General features: G+C 37.6%; 1 protein-coding gene across 10 annotated transcripts in view; it reads left to right on the top strand.

Annotated features, from left to right (window-relative positions):
• The window catches only part of EXOC6B (exocyst complex component 6B), a 613,079-nt gene that overhangs the window by 422,289 nt on the left and 177,471 nt on the right, over positions 1 to 13,319 (top strand). For all 10 annotated transcript variants that reach the window (XM_045054390.1, XM_045054386.1, XM_045054387.1 and 7 more), the window contains one exon: positions 5,959 to 6,100. In XM_045054390.1, the coding sequence (XP_044910325.1) occupies positions 5,959 to 6,100 (142 nt within the window). The remainder of the gene's footprint in view (positions 1 to 5,958; positions 6,101 to 13,319) is intronic.

The raw sequence follows: 13,319 nt of genomic DNA, 5'->3' as shown, positions 1-13,319 counted from the left end.
CAAGTCATGGAGCAACAGAAACCCATGGCAATTACCAAAGTCCCTGTACTGGGAAGCAGAATCAAATGATTATTAAGTCTTTGGTGTCTGACAGGGCTGGGTTCACCACTTGCAAGATACACTCTATAGTTTAACTCCTCTGTACTCACATGTATAAATCAAGGGTTAAATACTTCATGCGGTTCTTGCAAGAATTATGTGAGAACATGTTCAAAACATTTGGACATAGTCAATGCTTAATCAATGAAGGCAGCCAGTCTGGCGATGGTAGAGATAGCGGTGGGATTGATGATGGCGATGCTTTCTCTAAGCTCTTCACCTCTATTCATTTGTGTTCTCTGACATAGAACTTAGTATCGTGTAATTGAAGTACATGGTAATTGAAAGTAATGAATACTGGGGTGCCTGCGTGGCTCAGTTGGTTAAGCGTCTGACTTCGGCTCACGTCATGATCTCACCCTTCGTGGGTTCGAGCCCCACGATGGGCCCTATGCTGACAGCTCAGAGCCTGGAGCCTGCTTCAAATTCTGTGTCTCCCTCTCTCTCTGCCCCTCCTCCACTCACACTCTGTCTCTCTCTGAAAAATAAATAAACATTAAAATTTAAAAAAGAGAAAGTGATGAATATTAAGCTTTCTGTATGTCTTTTAAGGAGTCTGTGAGATTTCTAAACATTTGTCTTAATTGTGTTTGTGTCTTTGTGTAAGAAACAATGGATATCTCCCTTTTTGTAAAGAGAATTAATTAGATACCTCCAAGACATACGGTTACGTATCAATGTGTACCTGCTTTGCAGTTTTGATGCCATAGTTTCTTTCCTTTCAGACCATATGCTTTTCGAGAAAATGTACATGCATTATATGACAGTGCAGTATATCACTCTGTGTAAAGTATTGTGATACAAGGAAGACAGACAGTAAGTAGAGGCGGAGGTAGAGAGGATAATTTGAATTACAGAACATGAATCTGAGTATATTTTTAAAAATTTTTTTAACGTTTACTTATTTTTGAGACAGAGAGAGACAGAGCATGAACGGGGGAGGGTCAGAGAGAGAGGGAGACACAGAATCGGAAACAGGCTCCAGGCTCTGAGCGGTCAGCAGAGCCTGACGTGGGGCTCAAACTCACGGACTGTGAGATCATGACCTGAGCCGAAGTCAGACGCTTAACTGACTGAGCCACCCAGGCGCTCCAAGTCTGAGTATATTTTTGCAGTAAGTGAGTGAGTTGATTTGGTTATCAAAGAGCTACATGGTGAAAACCAAAAAAGTATTTTCATGGGTCTTGACTCACACCCAGTGGTGATGGTTCTCTCTATGGCCATAAGCCTGATTTTGAATTAACATTATGAACTTGTCACCAGTTTACTCCTCTTCCCTTCTTAAAACTTAAAAAAAAAAAATTGTAACTAGATTGAAAAATACTATGAACTAAAATGCTTTGGTAGTGGGTGGTAGTGGACTTTTAATTCATTTAGGTGATGTTTGTTGACTGTCTTGGAGTATGTAAATATTGTAGATGCATCGAGAGGCAGCATGATGTTGCCTATTGAACTAGTTCTAAGACCCTGTGACTCAAACCGCCCTGCACCCCAGGTTTCTTGTGTGTTCAAAATATGGCAATTCTGAGCTCATTTTTCATCTTGTCTGGCATTCTACGTTTATTCTTGCAGGTTCTCCATACACGGACACTATTACAGCTTCGTGAGATACAGCCTAGGTGTCATTAGGCTGATTTGAAAGTCTTCCTAGAGGTATCCAAAAGGCATTTTTATGGGCCATTTCATCAGTTTAGGTTTTCCTAGGTCCCAAATTCTTACCCTGTCCTAGAGACGTTGGCTGTATGTTCTTGGAAAGAATCTGCTTCGTAATAAGATTACTTAATGAAGAGGGTGAAAAAATTGGTGAAACCACCGATTTTTATTGCATAGCGCGTTGCTTGTCATTGCCTGAGTCTGTGTTTATCCTTTCTTTGAACACCTATGGACAATGTGGTGGTAATGGAAACTAGAAGTGAAAGAGAGAATGGATAGTGGACTCTGAATTAGAAAAGTCCCAAAGTGCTTTCTAGAGTTAGAAAAATATTTGACAATGAAAACATGATTTTCTGCAATTATCATTTTGTTTGGAAATAATTAGCTTGAGGGGAAGTCGGGTGGAAAGTGATTGGAGGGCAGTTAAATAACTTTGTGTGTTAGAGTAGAATAAGGCATGATCATGTATAAGTGCATTTAGCGTCTTTGATTGATATATGTTGATATGGACATGAAAGCCAAATTGTGTTTCTTGTGACTATGTTAAGATTAATAAGCTATTTACTATTTTGAGTTGAATAAGGAATCAGAAGTATCAACTAATTTACCCCAAATTACACAGCCAGGGGACTTTCTGACTCAGATCTATCTTATTTTCATATTACCAGTCTAGTTGTGCTTCTTCCTGGCAATCTGTTTTGGCCACTGAAAGAAGCCTTTCCAATGCTATCTTCTTCAGCCTCTGGCTTAATGGGGCTTGTAGCTGTTTGATTTTCACAACATCTCCATGTTCACCTTGTCGGGTCCTTTAAATATCTTGGCCTTGATAGTCATGTTGGGCTACAAGTTACAAAGTATGTCCCTGCTGCTACTCAGTATTTGAAGAGTTGGCTCCTGAGCTACCACTGTCTTACCTGTTTGGGCCTAGTCTATGCCTTGGATAACCCATTAACCTTGTTAACATCTGGACCAGTTTTTGCTCAGTATTTTGGTGTAAGACAGTATAAGATTTACTACTGCTTTTTAGGTGATGGTTTAGTGGAAAGATACAGATTTAGGACTGGGTGGAAATACCCATAACTCTATGAATTTGTCTACATTTCTGAACTTCACAGAGAGCCTTAGTTTATTTATCTAAAAGAAAAAAATAATCCCAACTTCTTGCGGTAATTCTGAGAATTAAGTGAAATAGCACAAGATGCCAACTGTTTAGGCTGTAGCAAATCTTGGGCATAGAGTAATGGGCATAGAGTAATGCCCAAGAGATGACAGTTTCTTACCCTTTTTTCTGGCTTCTGATCTGCACTGCTGTCTCTGGGCATCTGCTGTAGTCTCATCTTCCTTCCTTCACTCCATTCCCGCTCTCATTGTTGAAAACCCACAGGGCTCCTCACAGCATTGATCCGCCCCCTCTGATTGTTCACCCAGGGCCTGTAAGTGTGTTGAACTCCATGGCTCTCCTTGGTGTGGCGTCTGTTCCAGGTCTCCAGTGGGTTTAACTGAAAGCAAGCCTCTTATTGGGGATTTCATTCACAATATAACTCTTCTCTTTAGGATTCTGTGTACTTCCATTGCCTCTTTCTCACTCGGTCTGTGTAGTACTCCCTAACTTAGGTATTTCCATTTGTTGTCTTAAGTCATCCAGAGTGTGGATCTTCAGAACATACAAGCAGAAGCATATACATGAGGAACACTTCTAGTATGTATACAAAATAGGGCATTGCTTATCACCCTGTTATTTTTATGCCATAAAATAATATTGTAGTCAAATAAATAAAAATTTGGAAAACATTCAATCTCACAGAGTAATCAAAGGACATAGAATCATAAAATATCTCCTATTTAATTAGGAGAGAAAAATTTATATAGTACTCAGTGCTAGTGACTATGCAATTGGTGATACTCTCATAAATATGTGGGGACATTATAAATCAGCACATACCTTAAGCAAAGCAGTTTATAGTGAGATATTTAGGGATCTAGTTTCCACCTATGTTTTTCTTCTCATATATGCATATGCATTATGAATCACAGTACTGATACCCTAATATGGTCCAAGGAAATAATCTTAAAGGAATTATCCAAAGTATATAAAAAGGTACACAAATTTCAAAATTCATTGTGGTATTGTTTATTATATTTTTTTTTATTTAAAGCCTGCTACTTTTGAGGAAGGCCCTGGCCCAGTGAAACATAGGAGGAAAACGTTAAAGACATTGTAGTCAGAATCTGGCATTTTCATGACTTCTTACTAGACTTACATTACTCCATGACCTACTGCATTTATAATAGAATATACATATATATGTATATATAGGTATACATATATATCTATATATATACACATATATATCACGTTAGCAGATAGGCATATATATATATATATATATATATATATATATATATATATATGTAAACATCCTAGATCTCTAACAACAGAAGGGTAGACATAGGCAAGTAAATTGTGGTATACTCCTAAAATGAAATACCGTGGGATAATTAAAAGAATAAACTGCAGCCACATGTATTACATTTAAAAAATTTCACATTTGTAATATTGAACCAAAAAAGCAAGTTGCAGAGAGACATATTGTATGATATGATAGAAAGTTTCAAAATACATAAAATTTTTTTTATTATATACTTATATGTAACTTTATAATAGTATTTTAAAAATTCAGCTGGTGTACCTAGCAACAATAATGGTTGTCTCTAGGGAGAGGAAAGAAAGTGATTAAGGAGGTCATACAAGGGCTGAAACTATATTTATAATGTTTAATAGATACATAAGTATTCATCATATAATTCTGTATACCTTTCTGTATGATTGAAATATTTCATAATTTCAAAATAGAAGGATCCATTGACTAACTTGAGATCTCAGACTTTTTGAAACATTATCATCCTGTTTTTCAGAATAGATGATAAATAACAAATAAAATGGATAAGTATCTAGAAAAAAGTGGATTTCTCTTCTCTGGTTTATAGCTTAGATCTGGGACTAAAATGCAAAGTGTTTGAATCCTTTAAAGAAGATAGTAAATATTAATTTTAATATCAATATTTTTAAAATTAGCTTAGGGACTCCTGGATGGCTCAGTGGGTTAAGCATCTGACTTCAACTCAGATCATGATCTCATGGTTCATGGGTTTGAGCCCCACATTGGCCTCTGTGCTGACAGTTCAGAGCCTAGAGCCTGCTTCAGATTCTGTGTCTCCCTCTCTCTCTGCCTTTTCTTGCTTGCTCTGTTTCTGTCTCTCTCTCTCTCTCAAAAATAAACATTAAAAAATTAAAATAAAATAAAATTAGCTTACAGTTTATGTTTATAAACCTCAGTGTTCATTTGTTTTTTTAAGATTTTATTTTTTTGAGTAATCTCAAAACCCAACATGGGCCTTGAACTTAGAACCCCAAGATCAAAAGTCACATGCTCCACCCACCTGAGCCAGCCAGGCACCCTTTCGTGTTCATTTTTTAAGAAAACAAAATTCATCCTCTTCATTTTTTTTTCAGGAAACCTTAATTGTTCTTTTCCTTTTTGTGTGTGTTAAATCATAAAGCAGTAAACACTTTGGTTTCTAGATAAATTAGGGCATGTTGTTTACATTTGTCTTTTAACAATTATAGTAATTTTGAATTTTTTTTAACGTTTATTTACTTTGAGACAGAGAGAGACAGAGCATGAAGGGGGGACGGTCAGAGAGAGAGGGAGACACAGACTCTGAAACAGGCTCCAGGCTCTGAGCCGTCAGCCCAGAGCCCGACACGGGGCTCGAACTCACGGACCGCGAGCTCGTGACCTGAGCCGAATTCGGACGCTTAGCCGACTGAGCCACCCAGGCGCCCCAAGAATTATAGTAATTTTGGAAGGGACTTTTTAAAATTTATTTCTGTGGAAAAAATCCTTCTCTGTTTAATTAAAATTTTGAATATTGTTTATCTGTTGTTGATTTAGGTAAAAGCGCTTAGATGTTAAACATCTGGGCTTTGTGAATTTTAGTTTAATGTTAACAGCTGTATAACTCAGGGTGACGAAGCTAATATTTAAGATGTTGCCACCAGGTGCTATTAATCCAAGATTATTGAATGCCGAGGCTATCACGATGGAGAAAACCTTAAAGAAATCTCTAACTGAAAAATGACTTGTCATTTTTGTTGGAATTTCATTGTAATCCATTAACATGATTTACGCTCTTGTATTTCAGGGAAAAGTGGCCCAGACAGCATGTATGTCAGCTTGCAAGCATTTGGCCACATCCTTGATGCAGCTGTTGCTGGAAGCCGAAGTAAGACAGCTCACCTTGGGAGCATTGCAGCAGTTCAACTTGGATGTCAGAGAATGTGAACGTAAGACAGTGAACCACCCTTCACTTGTTTGTTTCACCTGTGTACTCATGTCTGTGAAAACCAAGAAGTTTAAGTCTGTGGGGTCTTTGTTCCCGATGGAGTCAACAAATACAACTTGAAGGATGTGTAGAAATGGCCTATCATCAAGCTGATTTGAGCACCCAGAGTGCCTAGGCCCACATGTAGAACAGAGATCTCTGGCCACAAACGAATTTGCAATCTAGAGTGGGAGATAAGGCAGACGTGCGTTTTATAGGCACCAAAGAAAACCTGATTAGTCTGAAGACTTCGGAAGAATGCAGTTCCCCGTCACTTTTTTTTATGTTATATTTTAAGGCTATTTTTACATCTTATCTGCAAACTCTTCTTAGTCTAAAGAACAAATGTGTGTGCATTTGTGAATCAGAAATGCTTTCTATTGCAGGTAAAAATAGAAAATGTTAGAGTGGTTTAAAAACATAGGTTTTAGTTTTCTCGAGGCAGTGAGTTGCTGTGTTGATTTAGTTGCTCAGTGATGTCATCAAGGACTCAAGTTTATTTATTTGTTTGTTTGTTTGTTTGTTTGTTTTTGAGTATAGTTGACACACAATGTTATATTCGCTTTAGGTGTATAACATAGTGATTCAGCTTCTATATACCTTGGGCTGTTTTCACCACAAGTGCAGCTGCCATCTGTCTCCATTGAAGGCTATTACAATATTATTGACTGTGTTCCCTATGCTGTGCCTTTTATTCCCATGACTTATTCATTCCTTAACTGGAAGCCTGCATTTCTCACTCTTCTTTACCCATTTTGCCCATCCCTCCACCCCTCCTCCCTCTGGCAACCAGCCGTTTGTTCTCTGTGTTTATAGGTCTGATTCTACTGTTTGTGTGTTTATTCATTTGTTTTGGTTTTTAGATTCCACATGTGAGTGAAATCATGTGGTATTTAGGGGACCCAGGATCTTTTGTTCCCTCTCCTCTACCACACTTAGAGTGTGGAATTTTCCTCCTCATGCATATTATTCCTTCTCATATATGTATTGTATTATCGTCAGGAGAGATTCACATTCCCTCAAAAAAACCCCAAAATGCCATATGACCCAGTGAGTCCACTTCTGAGTATTTACCCAAAGAAAACAAAAACACTAATTTGAAAAGATACACACAGCCCTATGTTTATTGCAGCATTACTTACAATAGTCAAAATATGGAAGCACCCTAAGTATCCATAGATAGATGAATGGATAAAGAGGATGTGGTATATATCTACAATGGAATTGTACTGAATTCAGCCATAAAAAAGAATGAAATCTTTCCATTCATGACAACACAGATAGACATAGAGAGTATTATGCTAAGAGAAAAAGATACCGTATGTTCACTTAAATGTGGAATCTAAACAATAAAACAAATTTAAAAAAAAAGAAATAGACTCATAAATACAGAAAACAAACTGGTGGTTGCCAGAGGGAGAGTGGGGGATGGATAAATAGGTGATAGGGATTAAGAGGTACAAAATTCTAGTTATGAAATAGGGAAAGTCACAGAGGTGAAAATTAGAGCTTAGGGAGGATAGTCAATAATATTGTAATACCTTTGTATGGTGGCATGGTAACTACACTTGTGGTGAGCATTTTGCATTGCATGTAACTATTAAACCACTATGCCGTGCCATCGAGACTAATATAATATTGTATGTCAGCTATAGTTCAATAAAAAAAAGAAGAGGAGATTCACGTTCAAGACAGGAAAAAGAGCCCAGTGTCACTTATTCCTTTTATTAATATAATTGAAATCTTTTCAGCAGACTCCTAACAGACTACTTTGTTGTGTCTCATTGGTCATCATACAGTTGTACGGTCACCTCCGGCTCTAAGGGAGACCAGAGACTGAGTATCTGGAAAAGTGATAGAGGACCATTGTAATTGGGACGGTTGGTTCATCATGAATCATGCCCTTGGAGTTGAACACAAAATTAGTTCTGGTTAGGAAGAAGAAGGAAGAAATAAAGAGCGTTCTGGTGTTCATTGTGCTGTCAGCAAGAAATGAAAATGAACAAAAATGATATGATGACTTGAAATTTTTTTTGATTCTAAGAAAATTAAAATAGTGGAAAATACTAAAATCTGCTAATACTTCTTCCCCACCTTTTTATTTTTACTGCCTCTTGGTTTCCCTCACTTGGCTCTTGGTGGCTAGAAATTAAGGTTTTTTTGGCTATGCTGTTTTTAATTAATTACTTATTAGAGACTTCCGGTTTCAGTCACCACAGAGTAACAGGTTTCAAAGCTACCTTTCTGCTATCAATAACTGTAAAACTGGATAAACTGTATAAAGCAGTTTATTTCACGCATTGGATAGCAGACAGCACAAAGCTGTGATCTTTCAGAAAGGGGAAATGCACAAGGTAAACTTGACATTCACTCTCGTTTTCTATCAGAGGGTACTATCCAAACAGCAGCACAGGAAAGTAGAGCCAAAATAAAAAGCAGTGTTTTACATCGAAAAAAACAAAACAAAATAAAAAAGAGATCGGCATATAGGGCTGGTGAGGCAGCTGGGATTTGTGGGGCAAGATACAAGAGAGCAAGGAGCTGTTTAGAGAAGTAACTCTAGAAGTTTTCATCAGAGAGCCCTTGAGCCCTTGGTCAAAAACTAAATTGCCATGTGCAGGTTAAAATTCTGTGATTGGCAGAGAACAGCCTCTGAGGATCTGTGGGCTTAGTAGGAATGCTAGAGGTCCCACAGTGCTATGAGACATTGGAATTCTGATCAGTCAGAGTTGAGAGACCAGCTAATTATCTTGTACATTCAGTAAGACCCCCAAAAGTTAGACCTTAAGAGTGCTCAGGTTCTAGAGTAAGAGCCAATCTTGATCCACCCTAACAAAGCCTAATTAAAAGAGGCCTGACAAGATAAAGGTAATCTACCAATAAAATAATTGCCTGCCAAAACACAACTCATCTGTCTTTGAAGGAAGAGGAACACACAAAAAAATTCAGACTCTTAACCACATAGCATTGACAATTGCACAGCAAAAAGCTAAGATTGGACATGTAAAGAAACAGGAAAAAATGTGACCCATGAGAAGAAAAGACAGGCAATAGAAATAGACCCACTGATAACAGAAATGTTGAAAATAGCAGACAGAGCCTTTAAAAAACTGAATATAAACATATTCAATACTTTAATTTACAAAATTTTATATTTTGCAGAAAGAAAAACTTCTTTTTGAGGAATTTTCTTGGGGAAAAAGAAAAGTAGAAAAAGAAAATAAAAGTCACCATGATCTCATCATTCAGATATAAGTACAATTCCAGGGATTATATTCAGAAATGATAATATCCAGCAGCCACAGAACTTTTTCTAGAAATAGTCCGCCAGATTCCATGCATCTACTTAACCAAAATTGTTTTACATGCCTCTGTTTTAACCAATTAGTTACTTGGAGGATGAAAACATAATGATTGGCTAGACGAATCAAGATTGGTTTTTGCTATTTAGCATGAAGTCATCCATTTCTGAGTTTTGAGAAAAGAGTAGAACTTCACTCTCTCTATATAGAGTAGGAGTAGGCAACCAGCCAATGTCATTGGTTCAGCAACTAAGTCTGATGAATGACTGGGAAGGACTACATGACTGCATTTTGTCAGAACTAAAAGATAAAGAGGAATGGAGGTGATAAAGCTAAAATATAGGAGCCTTGAGGAAGAGGAGTGATGGTCTAGGAGAAGCACAGGGGAGGAAGGAAGATGCCTATGTTATGGCCTGATTCTGAAGTACATTGTATGTCTAAGAAGGAGCATCTTCTACCTGAGGGAAGTAGAGGCAAATTGGTTTCCTTGGCAGAGAGCTAGCTTTCCATTAAGACTAAGAGGTGGAGAGATCACTTTACATACAGTATAATATTGTATTTATGAATGAAAGGGTGGAAACAGAGTTTGTTATCCATGCAAAAGCGGTTCCAGAGAGCCAGTACGGTATCTGAATAGCCATTTGATATATTGGTAATAGCCTTTCAGACTCAGGAATCAGCTTGAAGCCAGCATTTGTAGGGCATGACAGTACCTCCAATAACCATATTACCACTGAAATTTTTTTTGTCCATATATTGTGGAACCACTAAGTTTCATTGATTTAAGAAGTTTTAATGTTTCATTTCTGGTTGTCAGTAATTTGTCTGTCAAGAAACTTTCCACGGACATTTATTTTACTTTAAAAGAAAGAATTCTATTCTATGTCTTTTGCTATACCATCCCCCTAATTCTTTTTTTCTTTAGATGCTCAGTGGTCTATAAAAAATCTTAAAGAAATGATACATAAAATTCAAGTAACTATACAGAGGCGTATAAAAGCAGCCCCAAATGACAAGATAATTAACACTTACATCTTTCTACCCAGTGGTGTGTGCATGCGGTATTTTCTCTATTGTCTGTGAGTCCTTGGAAGAACTGTATAGGTCCTGAAAGAAATCAAACTCTGGACAAGGCAGAAAGTGAATGTACCTTGAGTGTCTGACTCTGAGGCCTGGGCTGCCATTTTCTTAGGTCCCAAGTAAAAAGAGGAATTGTATGCATTGCATGAGCCTGAGATATTCAGCTAGTGCCGTGTAGTCATTAAGAACATAGATTTCAGAGTCAGCTCAACCAAATGGATTCAAGACACCACTTATATTTAGTGTGACCGTGTGTAAATTATTTAACCTCTCACAGCCCCATTTATGAAATAGGAGTAATAATAGTAACTAATATTACAGGAATGGGGTCAGATTTAAATAAGAGAATGCGTGAAAGGGTTTATTTCATGGCTGGCAAAACACTATGCATTAAGTAGTGGCTTCTCCTGTTATCATTAGCAGTAGCAGCAGCCGCAGCGCAGCAGTTAATAAATATCCAGAACTCTCAGAAGGACTTTTGCAGGTCACTCAAACCTTTGTCTATAGTGTATGAATTAGGTAGGTTTGAAGATGCCCTTTTATTTGGGTTAAGAAACTCATTTTTGTTTTTGGTAGTTGTCTGTGAAACTTCTGTGGTTGTCCTGAAATGTCTGATCCAGAACCGATCATTTTCTGATTCTCAGGTTGATGCTCTTGTGAGATATCAGTCAGTCAGCTCGGCTGTTTACTAGAAATAGTAACTATGCTTAGGGCACCATTATCTAATAGGAATGTTGTTACATAATTCTTCCTGACAGGACACTAAACCAAATACGTTTATTTTAATTAATTTATTTTTTAATGTTTTATTTATTCTTGAGAGGGAGAGAGAGACAGAGCATGAGCAAGGGAGGGGCAGAGAGAGAGTGGGACAGAGAATCTGAAGCAGGCTCCAGGCTGTGAGCTGTCAGCACAGAGCCTGACGCGGGGCTCGAACTCCCAAGCGGTGAGATCATGACTTGAGCTGAAGTCGGATGCCCAACCGGCTGAACCACCCAGGCGCCCCTAAACCAAATACGTTTAAAGTGGAGGCTATTAGGAATTCAGGAGGTATGAAGAAAATATTCCTTTCCCTTTCAAAACTGGCAGTGGATATTTCTACTTTGTCTGGATTTCGTCTTATACCTCCATATGTTTGTATGTCTTCTATTTGGTTTTAGATGTTGGAGCACTGGATCCTGGCAGAGAAACTGGATTTGAAATACTAGCAAGTCTTAAGAGCCTACTACTTTACCTCCTTAACCAAACTTGGGCTCTATATCATACATGTACTTCTTAGTCAGTCTGGGTCTGGATTTGGAATTTCCTAAGCTTTCTCTTTGTGCCTTCTAAATAAAGAGGTCTAGGTTCATGGCCAAGCTCAACTACTTATTTACAGCATTAATTTAGTAATATGTTCACTTATTCAACAAATACATACAGAGCCCCTTCTTTGTGCAGAGTACCATGCTGGAGGCTGGAGATAAAATGGGAAACAGTGGATTTTAAATAGGAGAGTGACTGATTAGATTTGTATTTGTATTATTTTTTATTTTACTTTACTTTATTTCATTTTACTTTATTCTATTTTATTTTACTTCTATTCTATTCTATTCTATTCTTTTGGTTAGATTTATGTTTTTAAAAGGGACTCTGCAGTTTATCAGGAGCCTTCAAGACCAGTAATAGGTCTACGTCAGGATAGAGATGAGTCAAGAGCCTCAGCCTATTTCTGCACAATAATTCAAGCTATGGAAATGAATGGATCAACTCATTTAACCTCCCTGAGTCCATCAATAAACTAGAAATACTAATCCCTGCCCTATTTGTCTCACAGTATTGTTAGGAAGTGAAATGAGATAATATATATAAAATCATTTACAAACATCCATGGAAATTTTACATATTACGTAATCATTTCTTTACCCCTATACTTTTGTGTGTGTTTTTTCCTTTTCTTTCTCACTTCCACTGTTATATGGTTTATGGTGTTAAATATTTTCAGTTTTTAGTTATCTACTCAGGTCCCTAAATTATTCAAAAGACTGGTATATTAAAGGTATGATATAATTAACCTAAATCTGGGGCACATTTGTTTGCAAAGAGATACAGCAGGAATTGAATCTTTTAAAATTTAGAAGAGTCCATTTCCCAGGATCCATCAGTCTTTTGCACAGAATAAACTGGGCCTTAGAATAAGAAGGTAAGAGAGGATGCACCTTGTCATACTCTCAGTTCTTTGGTGGTTGAGTAAATCTGTCCTTGTTTACTGTTTGGGGAAGGGCTCCAGAGTCTTCCACTTTTCCATTCTTACCATAAAAACCCTCACCACTTTACAAGTCAGGAATCCAGTGTGGATCTGCCTAAACTTGGGATTTTGGAAAACAACTTCAGAGTAAATTCATGACCTCACTGAGCCTACTGTGATAGAACACCATTTGTCACTTACCCTCCATAAGTCCCTACTCTAACTGAAAGATCAGATAGCTTTCTGCATCCCTTAAAGAATTAGCTTTAGCTCAGAGGCGCCTGGGTGACTCAGCTTCAACTCAGGTCATGATCTCACAGTTCGTGAGTTTGAGCCCCGCATCAGGCTCTGTGCTGACAGCTCAGAGCCTGGAGCCTGCTTCAGATTCTGTTTCTTCATCTCTCTTTGCTCGCCCTGCCACCCCCTCTCTCAGAAATAAATAAACATTAAAAAGAATTAATTCTAGTAGTTCCTAAAAAGTTTTAACATTTTAGTATCTTTGTATATATTCACTAAAATAAATGGCTTCGAGTCCCCTTGTGGTATAGACTCAGGTGTGTTTTAGCTAAAGG

This window comes from Felis catus, chromosome A3 (genome assembly GCF_018350175.1).
Source record: "Felis catus isolate Fca126 chromosome A3, F.catus_Fca126_mat1.0, whole genome shotgun sequence".
In the NCBI taxonomy this organism is placed as follows: Eukaryota; Metazoa; Chordata; class Mammalia; order Carnivora; family Felidae; genus Felis; species Felis catus.
This window is presented reverse-complemented; position numbering and strand designations above follow the sequence as displayed.